This window comes from Meriones unguiculatus, chromosome 12 (genome assembly GCF_030254825.1).
Source record: "Meriones unguiculatus strain TT.TT164.6M chromosome 12, Bangor_MerUng_6.1, whole genome shotgun sequence".
In the NCBI taxonomy this organism is placed as follows: Eukaryota; Metazoa; Chordata; class Mammalia; order Rodentia; family Muridae; genus Meriones; species Meriones unguiculatus.
Window position 1 is genome coordinate 354094 of NC_083360.1, and position 21625 is coordinate 375718.

General features: G+C 42.3%; 1 protein-coding gene across 2 annotated transcripts; it reads right to left on the reverse strand.

Annotated features, from left to right (window-relative positions):
- Positions 1 to 4181: 4181 nt before the first annotated feature.
- Lias (lipoic acid synthetase) lies at positions 4182 to 21535 on the reverse strand. 2 transcript variants are annotated; one of them, XM_021640666.2, is made up of 11 exons: positions 21372 to 21532; positions 20499 to 20671; positions 19012 to 19105; positions 17010 to 17090; positions 15004 to 15160; positions 14876 to 14933; positions 12825 to 12953; positions 10205 to 10350; positions 8785 to 8855; positions 7570 to 7681; positions 4182 to 4618 (listed from the first exon to the last, which is right to left on the reverse strand). In XM_021640666.2, the coding sequence occupies exons 1-11, from the start codon at positions 21414 to 21416 to the stop codon at positions 4560 to 4562; spliced, it is 1125 nt and encodes a 374-aa protein (XP_021496341.1). In that variant the 5' UTR covers positions 21417 to 21532; the 3' UTR covers positions 4182 to 4559. The 2 variants fall into 2 exon arrangements, with proteins under 2 accessions (XP_021496341.1, XP_060221250.1); XM_060365267.1 differs by lacking the exons at positions 14876 to 14933; positions 15004 to 15160; positions 19012 to 19105 and having other exon boundaries at positions 21372 to 21535.
- Positions 21536 to 21625: the final 90 nt, after the last annotated feature.

Sequence of the window (21625 nt, forward strand, 5' to 3'; positions counted from 1 at the left end):
CAGATGTGAGAAGAGTATATGCCAAACGGTATGCACGGTTATACACACTGTATATACACGTTATACACGTAACACGTGTGAGCTGTCAGAGGACAACTAGCAGTGCTCAGTTCTCTCCTTCCATGTGGTCCTGGCTTTGAACTCAGGTTTGACAGCAAGCGTCTTCACTCAGCCAGCTCAGCATTTTTCAAAATATTACATGTATTGGTCTTATTTTCTTTGTGTGTGTGTGTGTGTGTTATAAGACACTCTGGGGGGCTGGAGAGATGGCTCAGTGGTTAAGAGCACTTCCTGCTCTTCCAAAGGTCATGAGTTCAATTCCCAGCAACCACATGGTGGCTCACAACCATCTGTAATGTGAACCGATTCTCTCTTCTGGCAGATGTAAATGCAGATAGAACATTCATATGCATTAAATAAATAAACAAACAAATAAATAGTAACTTTCTTGTTAAAAAAAAGACACTCTGGGTGTGTCTGTTCCACCATTCCATAGCGTGAGTTCTGGGGGCTGGACCACGGTCAGGGTCAGTGGTAGACACTTTCCCTCCCTGAGCCATCTTGCTTGCCCAGCAAAAAGCCAAAGAATTTTTGTGTACGCTCCCATTTGCATTAAAATTTTTATGTTTACTTATTTTTTAAAATGTTTATTTATTTAATGTATATGAATGCTCTATCTGTATTTACACCCGCACCCAGAAGAGGGTATTAAAGGGTATAGATGGTTATGAGCCACCATATACTTGCTGGGAATTGAACTCAGGACCTCTGGAAGAGCAGTTAAGGCAGAGACATTTCTACAGCCATGTATCTCAGCCCTTAGCCACTGAGCCATCTCTCCAGCCCCGTTTACTTATTTTTATGTGTATGAGTTACTTCCTCCATGTATGTATGCGCACTGTGAGCACGGTACCTGGGGAAGGCAGAGAGAGGATGGCATCAGAGCCCCCGGAGCTGGAGTTCTGGATGGCTCTAAGTCACCATGTGTGTGCTGGGAACTGAACCCAGGTCCTCTGCAAGAGCAGTTAAGGCTGAGACATTTCTACAGCCATGTATTTTCTGTCTCTTATGAATTATCTGCAGTGGTTGTTTTCACTTCAGTTGGTGATGTCCTATTTCCATTTTATGCTTTGTGTACTGAGGATGTACCAACTTTGTTAAATAGATATATATCTCATCCTTTAGGATTTTTGTGACTGAGTAAAAATAGAAAGTTGATGCTGGGCAAGGTGGCACACACCTTTGATCCCAGCATTCAGGAGGCAGAGGATTTCTTTGAGTTCAAGGCCAGGCTGGTCTACAAAATAAGTCTAGGACAGCCAAAGCTACACAGAGAAACCCTGTCTCAAACACCAAAAAAAAAAAAAAAAGTTGATGTCAGAGCCCCTGGACCTAGATAGAATTGGAGACAGATGTACGAGCCATAGTGTAGATGCTGGGAACTGAAATAATGCTCCTAAGCACCGAGCCACCTCTCCAGCCCTTACAGTCACATTTAAAATGCTTATAGAATTTCCTACACAATAGCTTCACTTTTGTCTCTTGGCCTTCAAAACAAAAACTCTTTCCTGTTTGGCCTCTCCGAAAACTTTGCAGACATCTGAACTTATGTTGATTTGGGGATTAACCCTTATTACGGATTAGTGTTTGTTCTGTATCTGCTTGTCAATAGGATTATAAACCCAAGATGTCTTGCTAAAGCAGTTAAAAATTAGGCACTCCTGCACCAGTTGCTGGTGGTGAACTCCCCTAATCCCAGTCTACAGAGCGAGTTCAGTGCAGCCACGGCTACACAGAGAAAGCCTGACTCGAAAAAACAAAATTTAGGCACTCCTTTTTCACTGCAGGAAGCCTCTTTGCCTAGAGTGGAGCAGTAAATAATTATTTGCGGAATACAATTATAGTTCAAAAGGTAGAAAAAAACATGCAAATGGAAGAAAAGGACCAAGGACAGACTTGAAAATTTGCTGTTAGTGATGGGGAAGAAATATGTGACTGGACGTAAAATGGACACAGCAATTTGAGGTCTTCTTGTCCTTTACTATGTGAATTTAGAAAGACTAAAATGACTATTTTAAAAAACAAAGTATGGGGCCAGCAAGGTGGCCAAGTGGGTAAAAACACTTGTCACCAAGTCTGATGACCTGAGTTTGATTCCCAGGAACCACGTGGTGGAGGGAGAACCAGCTCTCAAGCTGTCTTCTCACTTCCACTTCACTGCAAGGCTTATAAGCGAACACACCCACACAAAATAAAAATCTTTTAAATGTAAAAGAAAATGTTTTTTGTTTTTTTTTTCCTTAATGAAAAAAGAAAGTGCTAAAGGTTAGAAACATGGTTTAGTCCCTGTTACACCAGCCTGAACTTGATCCCTGGAACCCATGTAAAGCTAAAAGGAGAGAACTGACTCCATGGCGTTGCCCTTTGACCTCCTCTTTCACTCTGGGCATGTGTTCGTCCAGACAAACGTGACAGACATACAATTCTCTCTATCTATCTATCCTGGGCTCACTTTGTAGACCAGGCTGGCCTTGACCTCCCAGAGATCCGACTGCTTCTGTCTCCCCAAGTGCTTGGATTACAGGCATGTAGCACTGTGCCTAGTTTACAACGATAATTTTAAAAGTGTTAAGCCAAGTATAGTAACAAACTTGGAGAGTGGAATCAGGAGAATCAAGGATAGCTTTGACTACATAATGAGTCTAAGATAAGCCTTGGTTACATGAGATCCTATTTCAAAAAAACCAAACAAATTGGGCTGGAGTGATGTCCCAGCAGTTAAGAATACTTGTTTGCTCCAGAGGACCAAAGTTTGGTTCATAGGACCCATGTCAGGCAGCTCATAACCACCTCTAACTCCAGCTCCAGGGGATCTAATACCCCTCTGGCCTAGACGCAACTCTCCAAAGACACACATGAACAAAGAAACATATACAGTAATAAATCTTCAAACAAACAAACAGCCGGGCATGATGGTACATGCCTTTTTTTTTCCGGATGAGAGGATCCAAAGTACAAGGCCTGCCTTAATTTGACAAGAGTGAGCTCAAGACCATAATTAGTTTTATGGCTTTCTTGAACCACTAAATCATCTCTGACACTTCCTGTTTGGTGGTGTAAATGCCCATGATTACTAGAACCTGTTTGAAGAGATCGTCTTACTTGATGTTGAGAATACTCTACCATCAGATGTTATTAAGAAGAATGAGACCACTTGCATGGTGAATAACACAATAGCAGAATAACAATGATGCTGATAGCTATGACCTGAGAAATTGCTTTCCAAAATAATAAAACTCAAATTTATCTTCTGACTCAGTAGCAATAATGACAACCATGACCTATCTGCTTTCCAAAATAATAAAGCTCAAATTTATCTTCTGACTCAGAATCCTGTCTTTTTGCTTATAAGGAATTTTTATGTGGCTATATTGTAGAGTATCAATTCTATATAAAACTTTAAATAAACCAGTAGTTCTTGCAAAGTTTATGGAGCCATTGGTTGGGTCCAATGCCTCTTCCTCCACAGGTACCCCCCCCGCACCCACACAGACACAAATAATTATGTAAGATAGGCACTCATATAAATAATTTTTAAAAATAAATCTTATTAAAATATTTAGCAAGAACAAAAAGGCACGAGGCTGAGTGTGGTAGCTCCTTGTAAAGCAAGCACTTGGAAGGTAAAGCAGGCAGATGCCATAAGTTCCAGGACAGCCTAGACTACTAAGTGAGTTCTGGGATAACCTTTGCAACATAGTGAGACCCTGTCTCAGAATAAGCAAAGAACAGGAAAATAAAGGCCGTTTTGGGGTCTAGAGCTGAAGAGGAACATGAGGAATAGAAGATTGCTTAGGGCAGGTTAGGAAGGTATTTTGGGGGACAGGGTTTTGATGTATAATATAGCCTGGCCTCAAATTCAATATTCTTCTCCCTCTGCCTCCCAAGTCCTGGGATTCTAAGCATGTCCTCTTGGCCAGCCAGTGTTGCAGGCCTGTAATCCCAGCACTAAGGAGGCGGAGCATTTGAGGTCATCTACTACACAGCCAGTTTGAGGCTAGCCTGGGCTGCAGGAGACCCAGTTTCCACAGACATCTGCTTGTAGCCTCCACAAGCACATGTACACCACACATACAGATACACAAATAAAAATAAAACTTAAAAAAAAAGAAATGTCAATATATATACATTACTGTGATTTATAAGATCTTCTAAATATTGTTGATACATTTTAAAATTACAATGATAAAAGCAAACTGTTTGAAGATATTCTATGATTACATCATCACAAACAATGAGGACAAAGGTAGGAGAGAAGCCAAATGATCCTCATTAAATATGTATCGCTAACAGACTTTTTCTTCTTTTTCTTTTTTAAGTTTGAGATAGGGCCTTACTTAGGTAGTTCAGGATGGGCCGAGTGGAACTCCAAGTACATGCCATTATCCCTGACAGCCAACAGCACTGGTGTGCATGCCCAGGAAGCCTGACAGGCGGGCCCCAACCTTACACCAACTGGAAGCAAAATCTTAAAACTCCTGTGATCTTGAAGGGCTTGGCTAAGTTTTACACGCTTTCGTTTTTCTTTTGGCCACTAGATTTTTCAGAAAAAATTCACCTGTTTAGGGAAAATAAGAATATGTTAATATCATCCTAAAGTACACAACCACTGTTTCAGAATCCCGCCCCTCAGAAGGAAGGCTTGTATTTGCTGACATTTCCCTCCTCTCAGATCTCAAAGGCAGTTTTTTAAATCATCCAAGTATGGCAATTCCCCTACTGTTCTGGTTTAATTTTTAATTTATTTTTATTTTTTGAGATTATTTTACCAACCCTCCCTTCCCTCTCCTCTCTCTAACAGCATAGGCCTATTCAGGGGCCAGAACCATTTGTTTCATCTCCCCACTTTTCAACTATTGTTCCTTCCAATGCCCAAGTGTTATGCAAAGCTGCCCGCTGAGCCTCCTGTGTTGCTGACCACGCCCTAGGGCTGATGAAGTGCAACAGTTTCCAGGAGCACTTCTGCCCACCATTAGCCCAGAGCGGCTGTTTATAAAGCATCTCACTGCGGCTGGGCACTCACCTGATGGACCTCTCACTAGTTCATTCCCCTCCAGGGAAGTCAGAGCTCTCTGGTAATGGGCTTTTGTGGCTGCTATGTGAGTGGGGTCTGAGCTACAAGCCAGCTGCGCCGAGGGGCACGCTCCCTTCCAGCCCATTAGGCTCCAGTTAGTGTGGCTTCAGGAGCGGCGTGCAACAGCACAGCACTACAGGACTGATTTATGAGCAGTCTGGTCAGCTCACACAACCACCTCACACAATCACAATCACCCAGGAGCCTCAGCCTCTTGTCTGTACTGTTCAGCCCTTCATCTAAACCTGGTAGAGGCAGAACCATCACCAGATTGGAATCATCATCTGAGTCCAATGGTCTACACTAAAAGATCCATAACTCACTTCCTTACCAGTGTTAGATTTGCCTTGTAACTACTACTTTACGCTGCACAGTTGTTCACGCTTTTATTCCCAGCACAGGCACAGGCAGGCAGACTTCTGAGAGTCAAGGGCCAGCCTGATCTAGACAGTGACACCCTGTCTCAAAACAAACACGCTATAAAGACCACCTACCACAACACAGGCAAAAACAATAACTATTACTGGAGGGCACCCACTTGTAGAAGCTAATACTGGTTCTAGCTTCTGTATGTATGTCAACTTGCTAGTTATCCTGCTAAATTCTCAGTTCTAACTATATTTTTAAGCTTTCGCAGCCTGTTTGTTAGTCAGTGTTGAACCAAATTCCTGGGATTTTTGTTAATTGAGAATCTCATATATGAATACAATGTATTTCGCTCATATTCCCTCCAGTCTGCCCTCTGACTCCTCCCACACACCCCCAACTTCATGTATTCTCTTATTACTTTTCAAAAAATACCCTAGAGACAAATTCTTGGCTTTTATAACTAGGATAAACTGTTCATGAGAATATCTTAAATTTCTGTTTTCTTTTTTTTAAAGAGCTTCGTGGAGCTAAGCCAGCCTTGAACTCACCCTATAGCTGAGGGTGACCTGATGTCCTCCTCCCAAGTGCTGATTACAAGCACTGAGAGACCAAAAGATTAAAAATTGGCTATTATTAATTAAGGCCTGAACTAGGTGGGTGGAGAAGTCCAGGAATACCCTGAGGGGAAGGGCATTCTTTCCCCAACCACTAGAGATAACAGTTGCTAGGAAACTGGCCCATCCCCCTAGGGAGGGACACCAGGTCATTAATAATCTGGGGACCTTCCTATAGCCAATCAATTCAAAATGTAGCATTTTGACCAATAGATACTTGCCAGGCAGGAATCGCCCCTACCTTGGGCATGCTGGGATGGACCAGAATCTTTTAATCACCCAACTAACCTGGGCATGGGGCCCTCGGCTCCCACCGCCCCGGTGGTGGGGTGTGAGCCCAAGCTGCAGCTTGTAATGTTTTATAATAAAAAGAACCTCATGTATTTACAGCGGAGTCTGTTTATTCCTGGTCTTTTGGGGTTCGTGAACTGGGCAGAACACCACCACCACACCCAGCTCACTTAAATTCCCTTATAGGGTACTGAGTATCACCAACACTTAAATGTTGATTCTTCTAAACAGAATCCTAACCTAAACATACCTACGATTTAGACCTCGGCATATATCAACCACGTAAACGAGCGTTAACAGTGCTAGCATACTGTACCCTGTTCATGTATACTGAGCCCAAAATACCTAGTTTACCAATCCCAATTGCTGGCCCAGCTAACAGGAGAACAGCTTCCTCCTTCCTCCTTCCTAGCCTCAGAGCTGGCACTGCAGGCATACAGCACCATATCTAACTCACCTGACTTTTTTTCTTACTTTCTTCTTGTGCTGCTGAGCACCAAACCTAGGGCTTCAAGCATGCTAGGCAAGAGCTCTACCGCTGAGCTACATTCCTAGCCCCAACTGGCTTCTTATTATTCCCCTGGAAAATGCCTTTATTTTCAACAGTCAGTTCAGACAACCAAGAGTGAGATGACAGAAGTGAAAAATTATATTAAGTTTGTAAAACCACTAAAAAATTTATTTAGGGAGAAAAGTACATTTCAGTTTTCCCTTTTACGGCAAGGAGAGTAACAAGAGATTAACTGTGTAAGAAGCAATGCTACAGGCTTTCAATGCTTACACTGATCTGGAATTGGCCTGTGGAGAAGGAGCTGGCACCACTGTCAAATATGCTCTGTATGTGCCGTGATTTCTGGAAGATCTGCTACTGAAGGCTATGCTGGAAGAGCTTTCTACACAAATTATCTGTGTTCTTGTCAAATGGCTGAGGTGTCAAGAACAGAGGGATATGTACAAGAAACACACGAAGCTACGGAAAGCTTCTTTAATATGATCCTGTGAAGGGAATCTATGAAGGACAGTCTAGGAAAAGAAAACCTCTTTTCATTCCCCTGGTAAAAGACAACCACAGACATCGTATTTTGCTTTACAGCTTTAGGTGGAACACAACTGTGGGAAATTAAGTGCCTCAAAAGAACCAACCCCTGAAGTCCAACTTACCTGCTTTATATGAAGAACGCACCAAAGGGCCACTTGCAGTGTAATGAAATCCAAGTTCATTTCCTATTTTTTCCCAGTATTTGAACTTCTCAGGAGTAACATATTCTTCAACCTTGATGGAAATAATCACTTCAGACCGGACTCCAGAGTTTTTAACAATTCTAATTCTATGTAAAGTATGTTGAGTGGCTCATCATTTGCCCAGCTCCCTCCTCCCCCACCATTTATGTCGATTATTTGTTGGATTCTATCAGAGCATAACCAGAGGGTTTGGAGAAGACAGGGCATCACGTTGCACTACATTAGCACTTCAAAAGGTACAGAGAATAAGAGTATGCACATTGTTTCTATTTTTCCTTCATTAATAGTAAAGAAAGGCTATGCCTGTAAGGTTCTGTGTGTGCGTGTGTGTGCATATCTTCATGGGTGTTTATGCATACCCATACAGGCCAGAGACAACGTTGGTAGTCATTCCTCAAGCATTTTCCACCTTCTTTTGCTCCAGGGCCCTTTCGTGGCCTGGGACTCCAAAGTACGTCAGGCTGGCTGGTCAGCAAGCCCCAGAAATCTGTCTTTCTCCTTGTGCTACAATTAGAAGCACACTCTACCATGCTTGGCTTTAAAAAAATATGGGTTCTGGGACTTGAACTCAGCATGTAAGAACTTTAATGTCACTCCAACTCCCCTTATAAGATGTCTGAGGACAAGACCAATTCATCTTGTATGTCATGTTTAACGCTGTAACCGGCATGTTTTATTTTTGCTTCTTTGTTTGGCTGGACTAGAAGTTGAACCTAGGGCCTGACATGCTAGGCAAGTGCTCTCCCACTGAGCAGCAGCCTGGGCATGCTCTTGGCACATGGTATCACTCAACACAATTTTCTCTAGTAAATGAACACTCTAACAGAGAAACAGAAAACTGCCTTTCTTTTCTTATTTCAGCTTTGTGTTCCAGGCAACTGTACCGAGTCACAGGGCCACAATGTCAGCAAGTACAGTGTCCTAAGTTTGACTTCTTCTTTCTGTATGCTTACTTAACAGTTTGGGTAGCAGTAAGGACCAGTGCCGCTGCTTTATGTGGCAATAAGACGGAAACTTATACATCCACATGGGACATTATCCTAAAAAGCTGACAGTGTCTTATTTTTACCTGTGGAGAATGAAAACTTACTTCAAATTACTCAGAAAGTATTTGGCAACTCAAGACATCTGTACCTTAAGGTGGCGCTTTGTTGGCTGCATATACTGCCCCAGAGTTAAGCAGTCCACGTCGGCTGCACGGAGCGCTGAAAGGAAAACAGAGTCCACCAGCAGGTGTTCAGTTACAACTAGATGCAAGGCCAGGCCCTGCGAGGAGCGCTGCAAACTGTGGGCTCTAGCTGCTGTCACAGGCAATGAGCTGAGAGCAAACCCATTTGTTCAAACACATTACGAGCCATGGATTCTGATGAGAACTGCAAACACAGCAATGATTACCACAGTAGTGTGAAACTGGAGACAGGAAAAAAATAATAGAAGGCTGGACACAGTGTCGCACACCTTTGCTCCCAGGGCTCAGAAGACAGAGGTGGGCGGATCTGTGAGTTCAAGGCCAGCCTGGTGTACAGAGTTCTAGTATAGCCAGGGCTACACAGAGGAAAGAAAAGAAATGCATTTAATGTTATCAAATAAAAGCTAACATAGGAGGAGAGGCTTCAGAGCAGGAAGTCAGTTAGGCATAAAAGGTGAGGGGCGCTGACATGCTTGGCTGTGTGATCTTTCCTTTACTGTGTCTCTATTAATCCCCATGCTTAATCTACTTAATGCTTAATCAAAATCCCCTATGCTTAATCAAAATTTTTTTTTCTCTTTTTTTTTTTTTTGTATATGTGTGTGTGTGTGTGGTTGAAGAGACAGCATGGGTGCTGGGAACTCAATCTTTTATTTTTGGTTGAGACTAGCCTTTACTGGTTGCACCATCTCTTCAGCCCTGAAATCTCTTCTTAATAAACTCCAACTCTATCTCTAAAAAAATAAAAAAAGAAGGTACAACTATCCTAAAGCAAAAGCATTCATCTGAGGCAAAGCTGCTGTTAGGCTTTTCCTTGGTGAGCAGAATGTGTTCTCAGGAGTGTGACTTCACCTAGCCCATCAGTCGTGGCCAGCTGTCCTCACCTTTAAGCTACAGCCCCACCTTTAAGCTACAGCCCCACCTTTAGGCATGCACCCCACCTTTAAGCTACAGCCATGGCTTCAGGCTTTTCCTTATCCACCAGTGCCTGGTACCTCCCTGGCTCTGAGAACCACCTAATTACAGAGAAGAGTGGGCGAAGTCCTGTTTTCACTGGAATAGGTGAGGACAGAGGGGGCTAAAACTTCCTATCTTGAGTGCCATGTAGACCATTCCATGCTGATCTAAGAAAGCTTCTTTTGCTTTCTATGTCGGTATTTGTGGCCATGGCCTCTTTGGTTCTGGCCATGGAAGCTGGGATGCTACCACTGGCCTACACCTGCAGCTCCAGATACTTTGTTCTCACTGTCATCTGCACTTAAGACTATGGAGGAAGCGTACATTTAACAGGCTCTTTCAAATGGTGTTCCTGCTACCACTCAAGCTAAATGGAAAGGGGTTTCTGTTTTCCAACTTCTTTATTACCCTTCATCGTGGCATGGACTTGCTCATCTGTCTCCCCTAGGCCCAGCATTATTGATGTTTTGGAAACAACACCAGGCTGGACCTCCTTGGCATGTTTCAGTACACGAAGAGACTGGTCAAAATTGGCCCGGGGATCACGAACTTTCCTGGAAAACAGGGTAACTCTCAGTGACAAAACAAGTTTAATATGCACATAGTTATACAAGCAAGCTGAAAAACCAGAAAGCCCATTCTAGAACAGTGGCTCTCAACCTTTCACAGGGGTCTCCTGAGACCTTTGGAAAACAGACATTTACATCACTATTCATAACAGTAGCAAAATTAGTTATGAAGTAGCAATAAAAATAAGTTCATGAGCTGGGCATGGTGGCACATGCCTTTAATCCCAGCACTCAGGGAGGCAGAGGCAGGTGGATTACTGTGAATTCAAGGCCAGCTTGGTCCACAAAGTGAGTCCAGGACAGCCAAGGCTACACTGAGAAATCCTGTCCTGAAAAACCAAAAACAAATAACTAAAATAATAACTTCTGGTTGGGGGCCATCACCACATGAGGAGCCGTGTTAAAGGGTGTGGCGTTAAGAAGGTTGAGAACCACTGCTCTGGAGTACATGGCCCACAGTTACTGAGTGGAAGTGTCAGTGGCACATGTGTGCACAGAGGTTTTACTTACTCAAGAAGAGGAGGCCTCACTGGGCTTCCTGGGTCTGCCAACTTCTCAGGCTCTCAAGCCTGGGACTGGGAAGACCAGGCCAGAAGTCACCCGATTTATATACAGAGAAATCAGAATTCTGATGTTCAAATTTATAATGGCTTCTAAGCAAGAAAAGAAACCGGGCAGAAGACAAATCCCACTCTAAAGACAAAACCTACCTGCAAACTCACTTAGGGCTGGGGAGAAGGGGGGCTGAAACATGTGCATTTCTTTCCTGCAGGTTAGACTGCCCTCTGCTGGTGAGTAGTAATACTGCAGGCTCGGAGGAAAAGCATTCTGGAATTTTCACTGGAGGGATAACGAATCTGAAGTGAAACCAGGGAGACTGGCACCCACTGCTGGCGACATCGCCACAGGGTTTGTGCAGGCTGGGTGCCCTTCAACAATGCTCACACCACTGTAGCTTAACTGAGAAGAAAGGCAGAGGCTCGAAGTAGCTAGTGTAAGGTCAGCATTTAGTTGAATTCTAATGCAGCCTTACAGTCCGCATTTTTGTTTTGTTTTGGGGCGGGGGACTGAAGAGATGGCTCAGCAGTTAAGAGAACTGGCTGTTATTCCAGAGGATTCTGGTTCAATTTTCAGGACCCACAAGGGGCTAACAACTGTAACTCTTCCAAGGGGACTGACATCCTCTTCTGGCCTCCAGCCTCCAAGGGATACACACACACACACACACACACACACACAAATTAAAAAAAAAAAAAAAACAGCAATTACGGAAAAAAAAACCTCCATAAAACTGACAATATAGAAAGCTAACATTCTGTGAGACAGTCAGGTTAGCCATATGGGCCTTGAACGTGCAACCCTCTTGTCTCAGCCTCCTGACTTATACATGGGTGTACATGTGTGCTGGCTAGGATGACAGCTGTGTGCAACCAAACTTAGCAAGGTTACTTCAAACATTTGTTCCTATTGCTTATTTACTCTGTGCATGTGGGAGTAACACACACAGGGAAACCTGTGGCGGTCAGAGGGCAGCTTGTTCAAGTTAGTTCTCTCCTGAATGTGTGGGGGAGGTGTTTAGTCTTTATTTTGAGACAGGTCTCACCAGGCCCTTGCTGGCCTAGATCTTGAAATGTAGGACAGGCTGGCGTTACTCTCAGAGATGTCTCCTGCGTTCTGGGATCAAAGGTGTGTACTATTGTTCTTGGCCTTTTTTTTTTTTAAGAGAAAGGGTATATTCCAGCCCATGCTGGTTCCCAAAGTTCTGATGTTCTGCCCCAGCCTTCTCAGTATAGAATTACATGGTACATGGCCATATGTCATCACTGAGAGCCATCCGGTCTACTTTTCAGGAGATTTTTTTTTTTTTTAACAGCAGTTTTTCTGCTATATCATTTCCCATTTGATAAGTATTCTTTGGAAAAACACACACACAACTCAATGCATCTGCAATGATACTGCCTTTAGAAAACAGAAAAGATGCTCATTATGTATCCTCAAACGTCGTCAACATTTTCAGTTCCTAGCACATTAGTATATACACAGAGATAAACACAAGACTGAAGTGGTGGTGACCGACACTACAGCTAGAAACATCATGAGCGATGTTTGCAGTTTGAAAAGCCTTTTCCTTTAAGTTATGGGTATATGTGTGTGCCTCTGTGTGCATGCGAACGCAGGTGCCAGTGGAGCCCAGAGCAATGGATCACCCTGCGGCTGGTGGCAGGTGACCATGTGCTCTAGTTCTCTGTAAGAGTTCTTAATCATGGCGCCATCCCTCTAGCCCTTGGTCACTCATGTTGGGTGGCTATTTTTTCTGATTTTTTAATCAATTCATGAAGAAAGGATGAATGGACGAGAGGAGGGAAAGGAGGGACAGGGAAAGGAAGGAGCTGCCTTTGTGCAAGCCCTCTGCAAAGTGAGGGGCCGCAGCAGGCTGTGACCCACTAATATGCAGTCACCTCTGTAACTCTGGAACAGTTTCTATGTTGTGTGCGTACACGTCTAATCCTGACAGAGCGACCTTTTCTACTGCTCCCAGATCTCCTCGGAAGTCAGGGGTGAGGCATTCCACAAGGATTTTTGGATTCCTAGAAGGAAAAAAGATAAGCATTGAACTGAGGGAAAAACATGAAAGGACTGCTGCCTAAACAGGTGGTCAGCACTGAGGCAGGGAGCCTTTAGCAGCCTGTGAGCCCTGCTAAGGGAGGCGTGGACACAGAAGAGTTCTAAGTGAGCAGCTACAGGAAGCCCTCAGAACTGTAACTGTGTGTACACTGTGACCCAGACGTTTACCTGCAAACAGCAATCAGCAGACTGACTTTTAAGCTTAATTGGAGTAGGTGATTAAAAGTAAAATCACTTAAAAGGAACCAAAATATAAGACCTAACTATGTCTGTAAAACAAACTGAGATATTTCTTGTGACCACAAATGCCACCTGCTTCAGCTTTGGTTTCTTTTGTAAGTCATCCAACACTGTTCCCTTCACCTCCTCTAGGCAAAGACCTCACCAACACTAAGAGCCTTAAGAACTGTTTCTGGGTTTGCTGAGTCATCAGGGTTTTCTGTGTGTGTGTTTGTTTAGTGAAGTAGCAAGCAACACTGATGTTCCTGTTTGTAAGGTGGCTGTGTTTATCTAGTGAAGCACTGTGATGTGAACTAGGTCACAGAGCTGCTTGTAAACTCATAGGTGGAGCGCAGTTACTCCCTGAGGATAGACGGAAAGACCACACTTGTCCTTTGTGACCACAGGATGCTGAAAGATCACAGTATGAAACTTTTAAAAACTGCTCCTGAGAACTAAAAACTAGTGGCCTGTGAAAAAAATTTTGTGAGTTGCAAAATATATTTTTGAACCGTAACAAACAAAGAAACTGGGAATAAGTGGAGAAACATTTGTTAGTATACTAGACCTTCAACTAGCATCAAATCACTGAAATGACTTAGCTCCTTTTGTTTTTTGAGTTGGAGTCTCACTATGTACCCCTGGTTGTCCTGGAGTTCACTATGTAGACCAGGCGGGCCTCAGATTCAGAGATCCTCCTGTCTCTGCTCTTTTTTACCTTATTTTTTAAAAGATTTATTTATTTATTTATTTATTTATTTATTTATTTATTATGTATACAATGTTTTGCCTGCATGTGTGCCTGCAGGCCAGAAAGGGTCACCAGATTTCACTCTGAGCCACCATGTGGTTGCTGGAAATTGAACTCAGTACCTCTGGAAGAGTATACAGTACTCTTAACCTCTGAGCCATCTCTCCAGTCCCATCTCTCTGAACATAGGGATTAAAGTCATGTGCCACCAATCTGGCAAACTTTGCTCCTTTTTAATTTTTTTGGAATAAATGGGATTGAAGCATTTTTAAATGTACATTATGAGTAAAACTGGCAGGACAGACGGATATGAAAGAAAATTGTATCAAGACGTATATTTTACAGTGTTGATGCTTACGTCGTCTTACTTTCAGCTTTTTATTTAGAGAGCTTTATGTGTTTTGCCTGCATGTATACATGTGCATTTAGTATATGCCTACTGCTCACAAGAGTGAGTGCTGAATCCTTGTAGAGTTAGGATGGTTGTTAGCCACTATGTGAGCTGAGAACTGAACCCGGGTCTTCTCCAAGAGCACTACATGCTCTTAACTGTTCAATGTGTGTGTGTGGGGGGGGAGGAGGTAGATATCAAACCTAGGGCCTGGAGCATGCTAGGCAAGTATTCTACCAAAGAGCTGTACCCTCAACCACTAACTACTCTTAAATGGTAACGTATTAAAAACTCAGTGCTGGACCAGATGTGGTGGCCCTCATATAATCCCAGAATGTGAGAGGCAGAGATAGGTGGTTCTAAGTGAGTTCAAGGCTAGCCTGGTCTACATAGTGAGTTTCAGGATAGCCAGAACTACAGAGACTATATCTGAGAGAAAGAGGGAGAGAGAGATAAAGACCTCAAATTGAATTTGCATGTGTCTAAAAGACCCTTAATTACATAAACAAATGGAAGACAAGTACCTCTCCTTCAAGCAGGACACGGTCTTGGCAATGTGCTCAGCTCCCCCGTCAGGCACGTCTAGAAAGGCAAGAAGCTATGGTTGGAGCTGGGCCACGCCTAGCCTAAGCCACAGTGACCCACTACTAACCATCTCGGTCCACCGATGTCAGGACGACATAATCCAGACCCCACTCTGCAACTGCTCTGGCTGTCTTGTAGGGCTCACTGGCATCCAATGGAGGAGGGTTTCTTGCTGTTCTAACAGCGCAAAATCTGCAACCTCGGGTACATGTGTCCCCCATCAGCTAGAATAGAGGCAATTAAACCAAGTAGGCAGATGGTTTTCAAGAATGAGGCCAAAACAAAGTCAGCAGACTGATTCTGTTTCTACGGGGGTCTGAAACATTCAAAATTAAATAATATCTGGTTAAGGAATACAAATTTATGTGGAAAATGATACACTCAAGTAAGTGTTACGAGAACTCGAGGGAGTGTGGGATCAGATTGGGACAATTTTTATAATTTAAGGGGCCAGTGAGACTCCATGTAAAGGTGAGAACAGACTCCACAAAGTTGTCCTCTGACTTCCACACACACCTCATGCACACAGTCACTGTCATCACTGTCATCAACAAGATTCAACTTAAAACCAGGTTGTGGTGGCTCACAACCATCTATAATAAGATCTGGTGCCCTCTTCCAGCCTGCAGGCACACATGCAGACAGATACTGAGTAAATAATAAAACAAACAAACCAAAAAAAAAAAAAAAAAAAAAAAAACAAAACAAAACAAAAAAACCCCAAAAAAGGGCTCAGTGGCACCCACCTTTAATCTCAGAGCTCAGGAGGCAGAGGTAGGTGGATCTCTGAGTTCAAGGCCATCCTGGTCTACATAGTGAGTCCAGGACAGCCAGTGCTCTGTTATACAAAGAAACCCAGTCTTGAGAAACAAAACAAAAACCCAAACAAACAAAAAAGAATAATTAAATCATAAAAGTAACTGGAGCTGAGTGTGATGGAGCACGCCTTTAATCCCAGCACTTGAGAGGCAGAGGTAAACAGATCTCTGTGTTGAGGCCAGTCAGGGCTATGTAAAGAAACCCTGTCTCAAACAAACAGACAAACAAACAAAATAATAATAAAATAAAATAATGGGATCCCAATGTAGAGTTTGTGCAGAAGCTGAAGTTCTATTCTCTAACTGGAGGTATTAGCTGTCTGGTGTATTGTTATTCTTCACAACTTACTCATGGTTTATAAACATTCCTCATGACTCAATAGTCAACAAGCATTATTTCAAAATATATAATTACATTATATATATTTTTTTTCTTTTTTTTTTTAAGACAGTGTTTATTTGTATAGACCAGGCTGGCCTAGAACTCAAGAGACCCACCTGCTTCTGCCTCCTAAGTGCTGGGATTAAAGAGACATAGGCCACTACTGCCCTGTTAATTTTTTTTTTCAAGACAGGTTTTCTCTTGATAGCCCTGGTTGTCCTGGATTTGCTTTGTAGGCCTTGAACTCACAGAATCCACCTGACTCTGCCTCCCCAAGTGCTGGAATTACAAGTGTGCACCATGGCACCCAGCACTATATTCTTTTTCTAGTGACACTTTTTGTTTATCTTGTGTGTATGGGTATGTATGTATGTAGAAACATAAATAATCAGACGACAACCTGTAGAAGGTGTTTCTCCTTCGGCTCTGTGGGTCCTGTGAGTTGGCAGCAGGTGACTTTACCCACTCAGCCGCCTGGCTGGGCCTAAGGATATAGTCAATGGAAAGTTGGATGTGCATATCTGTGTTGATTAAGCTAGATGAACAACTCATTTTTGTTAAATAGATGAGACAGGAAAAGATACACAAAAGTTAAATAATTATAAAGAATATGTCCAAACATTAATGCAATACATACCCTATGGCACCACAGAGTTAATTATCAGATACAAGAAGACTCAATACTAGGTTAATTCAGAGAAGGGTGAAATTACAACAGGTCTCAAGATTGTAGGGTTTTTTCCTTTGTAGTTTTCATAAACTCATATACAATAAAAATCTCACTGGATGTTCACAGTGCACATCTTTAGTAGGGAGCACAAACATCCCTGTTCCATGTCTGGACTAGAGCTATGGCTCCCAAGCTGGCCTTACCATAATCGTGGCTGTGGCTGTGGCATATTCCCCACCTCCCCAACACTCTCCAATGTTGGGACATCGTGCTTCCTCACACACCTGTGAAAAACGGAAACGGAAACAGGTTGAAAACCTACCTACCAAAAATGAAATTAGGGTTTTAGGGTTATTTTTAGATTTTTATTAGCTGGGCCATGTTGGTGCACACCTTTAATCCCAGCACTTGGGAGGCAGAGGCAGGCTGACATCCAGGTTTGCAATGAGCCTGGTCTATGCAGTGAATTCCAGGACAATCAGGGCTACATAGTATTGTTTTAAAAAATGAAAATCCCAACCATTATATTTTACCAATAAAGACTCAAGAGCCAGGGGCTGGAGAGATGGCTCAGTGGCTAAAAGCACTGTGGTTCTTCCAGAGATCCTGAGTTCAATTCCCAGCAACTACATGGTGGTTCACAGATCTCTATACTAGGATCTAGTGGCTTCTTCTAACACGCAGGTGTACATGTAGATAGAGCAATCATATACATTAAGTAAAATAAATTTAAAAAAATAAGTAAATCTTAAGGGGCTGGAGAGATGGCTCAGAGGTTAAGAGCACTGATTGTTCTTCCAAAGGTCCTAAGTTCAATTCCTAGCACCCACATGGTGGCTCACAACCATCTATAATGAAATCTCGTGTGTAGGCATACATGCAGGGAGAACACTGTATGAATAATAAATAAATAAATACATTTAAAAAAAAAGGCTCTGGAGCCAGATGCTGGGGTAAAAAACTGCTAGCTCAGAAAGGCAGAGAAAGCAAAGGCCAAAAAACTCAAGACCAAAGGCTTGGCAGCTCAAAGCCCAAAAAGCCAGAGAGCTAAAGCCTAAGCTAAAGCTCAAAAAAGTTCTTTCTTCTCCACACTGTCTTAAATACCCCTCAACTCAAAGTTCCTCTTATTCTTTAATCCCTGTTAGCACCTAAAGTTAACTTTATTAAGTCCTATGTACAGAAAGCTCTTGGATTAAAGGTATGTGTTGAACCATACCATAATTACTTGTTTACAATAAACAGAAAGTAATTGGATTAAAGGTGTGTGATAACAGGAGTTTTACAGTTCACAATTGTGTTCACAATTTTCCTGCTACAACATAGAGAAACCCTGTCATGAAAAACAAAACAAACAAAAGGATTATTTTTATTATAATTTTGTATGCATGGGTGTTTTGCCTGCATGTATGTCTGTGCACCACAAGCATACCTGGTACCAGGAGTCCAGAAGAGAGTGTTAGATCCCCTGAAACTAAAATTGGAGATAGATTTGAGCTGTCATGTGGGTGCTAAGAATCAAACCTGGTTCCTCTGGAAGAGTAGCCTGTGCCCTTAAGCCACTAAGCCATCACCCCAGCCCAGAACTAGGTCATTTAAACTGCCCATTGTTTCCAACATATTTCAAGAGAAATATAATCACTTTTTGTTTCTTTTGCAGGAAAATGTAAAGGGGAACTAGGGATTAAACTTGGTTTCACAGACACTAAGCAAACACTGGGGCTAAATTATTACCCCCTACAAGTATATGTACTTTTTTTGTTTTGTTTTGTTTTTCGAGACAGGCTCCTCTGTGTAATAGCCCTGGCTGTCCTGACCAGGGCTTTGTAGACTAGGCTGGCCTCCAACTCACAGAGATCCGCCTGACAATTCCTCCCAAGTGCTGAGATCAAAGGCATGTGCCACTGTGCCTGGTTTGTCTATACACATTTTTGTTACTGTTGATAACACTTCATTTTTCATCTTTACCCACTTTCCTTGCTAATACTTATATACTCATTAATCGTTTTGTTTTGGTTTGGTACCACACATCTTCTAATCCAAGCGAAGGCAGGAGAAACACAAGTTAGAAAGAAATCAAGCCTATAAAGTGAGTGCCAGACTAGACTATGTTACATAATGAGACCATACCTCAGAGAAGTTTTGTTAGATATAAAGAAATAGTATCGCCTTTTGGAAAAATGGAGAGGAAATACACTCTCCACTTACTGTGTGGAGATTTAAATTCCGCAATGTATTTTTCAGCTTATTGTAATTTTTGCCCATGGGTATCTCTGTCTTTAACCATGGAGGTAGTCTTAACCTAGGGAAAGGCAGAGAGAATGGTCTGTTAGCAACCTGCAGTAAACATGCGGCTTCACTCTAGCACAGTTTCCCAGTACGGACTTTTCTGTATTCCTGGACTGACAAGATTCTATCACAGAAATAAGAACAAAGACTCAAATTTAGATCTGGTGACACAGCTTTAGAAAATACTAATAAATGGAGTCTAAGGAGGTGCTATGCTTCTGAGCATGTCCTTCCATGTGACTCCTACAAATTACTACAGGAACTCAGAGTAAGAAAAGAGTCCAGCACACTATCTACTGTGCATTCTAGATTCTAGTCATTAGTGAACGGAGACAATTTGTAGTTGCGGTGGTTCATGTCTGTGATGCTAGAACTCAAGCCATGGAGGTAGGAGGATCAATAGTTCAAGGTTAAATTTAACTGCATAGTGAGTTCAAGGCCAGCCCAAGCTGTATAGATGAAATTCAAAAACATATAGATCTAACATTTGGAATGGAGACCATATCCTTCCTTTATTTCATCGTGACTATTGTGATCTAGAAATTGTCTGATAAGTAATTTTGAAAACGCTATGCACCAAGTCCTCACTGTTCTTTTGCTATTGTTTTTGTTTATTCTGGTGCTAAGAATGGAACCCAGAGCTTTCTGCTACCAAGCAACCTTCCATCATTAAAAATAATTAAGATAAAGTAACTACAGGCTATGTGTAAACTTTCTCAGAAAAGAAACAAGTTAGAGCCAGGCATGGGGGTGTACAACCTTTAATCCCAGAACTTGGAAGGCAGAGGCAAAGGGATCTCAGTTCTGAGTTTGAGGCCAACCTGGACTATATAGCGCATCCCAGATTAGTTAGAGATACACAGTGAGACTTTGTCTCAAAAAAAAAAATTACATGATCATATATACTAACAGATATAAATCAATAAGTGAACCAGGTGGTGCATACCTTTAATCCCAGCATTCAGGAGGCAGAGGCAGAGGCATCTCTGAGTTCAAGGCCAACCTGTTTTACAGAGTAAGTTCCCTAACAGGGCAGAGAAACCTTGTCTCTAAAAAATAAAAATAACTACCTGAGTAACTAACTAAATACATAAGATAAAATAAATCAGTAATCATCAAAAGAAAAAGCTACATTTTCTCAATTACATGTTGGATATAAGATGGGAGATGGCAGTATAAAATGGTCAGGTTATTTTAGTAAAGATAAAGAAAAATGGCCAAAGAGTACAGAAAAATAAAATGATCTTAACAGCTTCACCTACTTATTCTATTTAGATTTGTTGTCAATTCTAATTACCTTGAGTAAATTTAACATATCTTGAAATGTAAAATCTACGACAGGGATTTTAAAACAGTGCATGAAATCAAAGGGTGGGACACTAAAATGGTCTCTAATAGTCAATTACCTTTCTCCTTTCTGGCGCTTTAAATTTCCTTTATATTCATCCCAGGTACTCTTGTCCGCAAGATCACCAGAAACAAAATCTTGAAGGTCTGGTCCATTACGTAAAAATTCCTTTTTTTTATCTAGCAAAGAACTTGATGCTCTAACCGAGCTGTATAAGTGTCTTCCAAAAACCTATGGAAAGCGTTCATTACAACATTGACTTAGAAAACTGGAATAACCCATTATAATACCAAAACCAAAGAACGGATTCAGAAATCATGGAAAACGATGTAAGAGCTCAAGATCTTTAGATTAGAATCTTAAAAGACTCAAGGTGAGCCAGGCGTGGTGGTGCAAGCCTTTAATTCCAGCACTCAGGCAGAGAAGGAGGCAGATCCCTGTTGAGTTCGAGGCCAGCCTGGTCTACAAAATAAGTCCAGGACAGCCAAAGCTACACAGAGAAACCCTGTCTCAAAAACATTAAAAAAAAAAACTCAAGGTCTAAGTGCCACCAGCCATGGTGGCTCAAACCTGTAACTCAGCACTCAAGTGGGGGCAAAGCGAACTTAGTTTTAGGCTAGCCTAGGCTACAGGGACCCTGAAGCACGGCCAGTTCTGACGAAGGGGGAAAAGTACGAACCAGAATAAGAGTTAACTGCTAAGATACAGATTAGAAAACCTTAGGAAATGACTTAGCATGTCACATTTTCATGTCTTCTATTCTTAAGACAGGTACTAAAAATATGTTGTCAAAAAGTTTAAGCTACAATAATTTAGATACGCCACAGCTGTGAATGTTTTAATCCTGACCAGTCAGTTTCTTTAAAAAGGATATCTGGAATAATTTCTCTAGTTTAGGACTTGGGATAAGAACAGCGTTCCTGCCGCTCACCCGGGACCCCAGGCTGCGGGCCAGATTCCCGCAGCGTAGAGACATCCTCTCTTTCAGGTCTTAAGAGAGTCGAGGGATGGAGAGAACCACACTCCGGGAACAGGACGGGCCTACACATCCGTCGTTTTGCTTATGATGAAGCATACGTCATCACCAAAACTGCGCGACTTAACCAGCTCGGCGATCGTCTTGTTTGGCCTAAGGCACCGTCGCGCGCTCATGACGCAACACGCAGGGCCCTGACGGATTACAAG

Excerpts from the sequence above, each read along its gene's own strand:
- Lias (XM_021640666.2), bottom strand. The coding sequence starts at position 21,416 with ATGTCTCTACGCTGCGGGAATCTGGCCCGCAGCCTGGGGTCCCGG. Across the intron at positions 20,672-21,371 it reads CCCGCAGCCTGGGGTCCCGG|GTTTTTGGAAGACACTTATA; the intron begins GTGAGCGGCAGG and ends CGCTTTCCATAG. Across the intron at positions 10,351-12,824 it reads ACTGTTCCAGAGTTACAGAG|GAAAGTTCGTGATCCCCGGG; the intron begins GTGACTGCATAT and ends CCTGTTTTCCAG.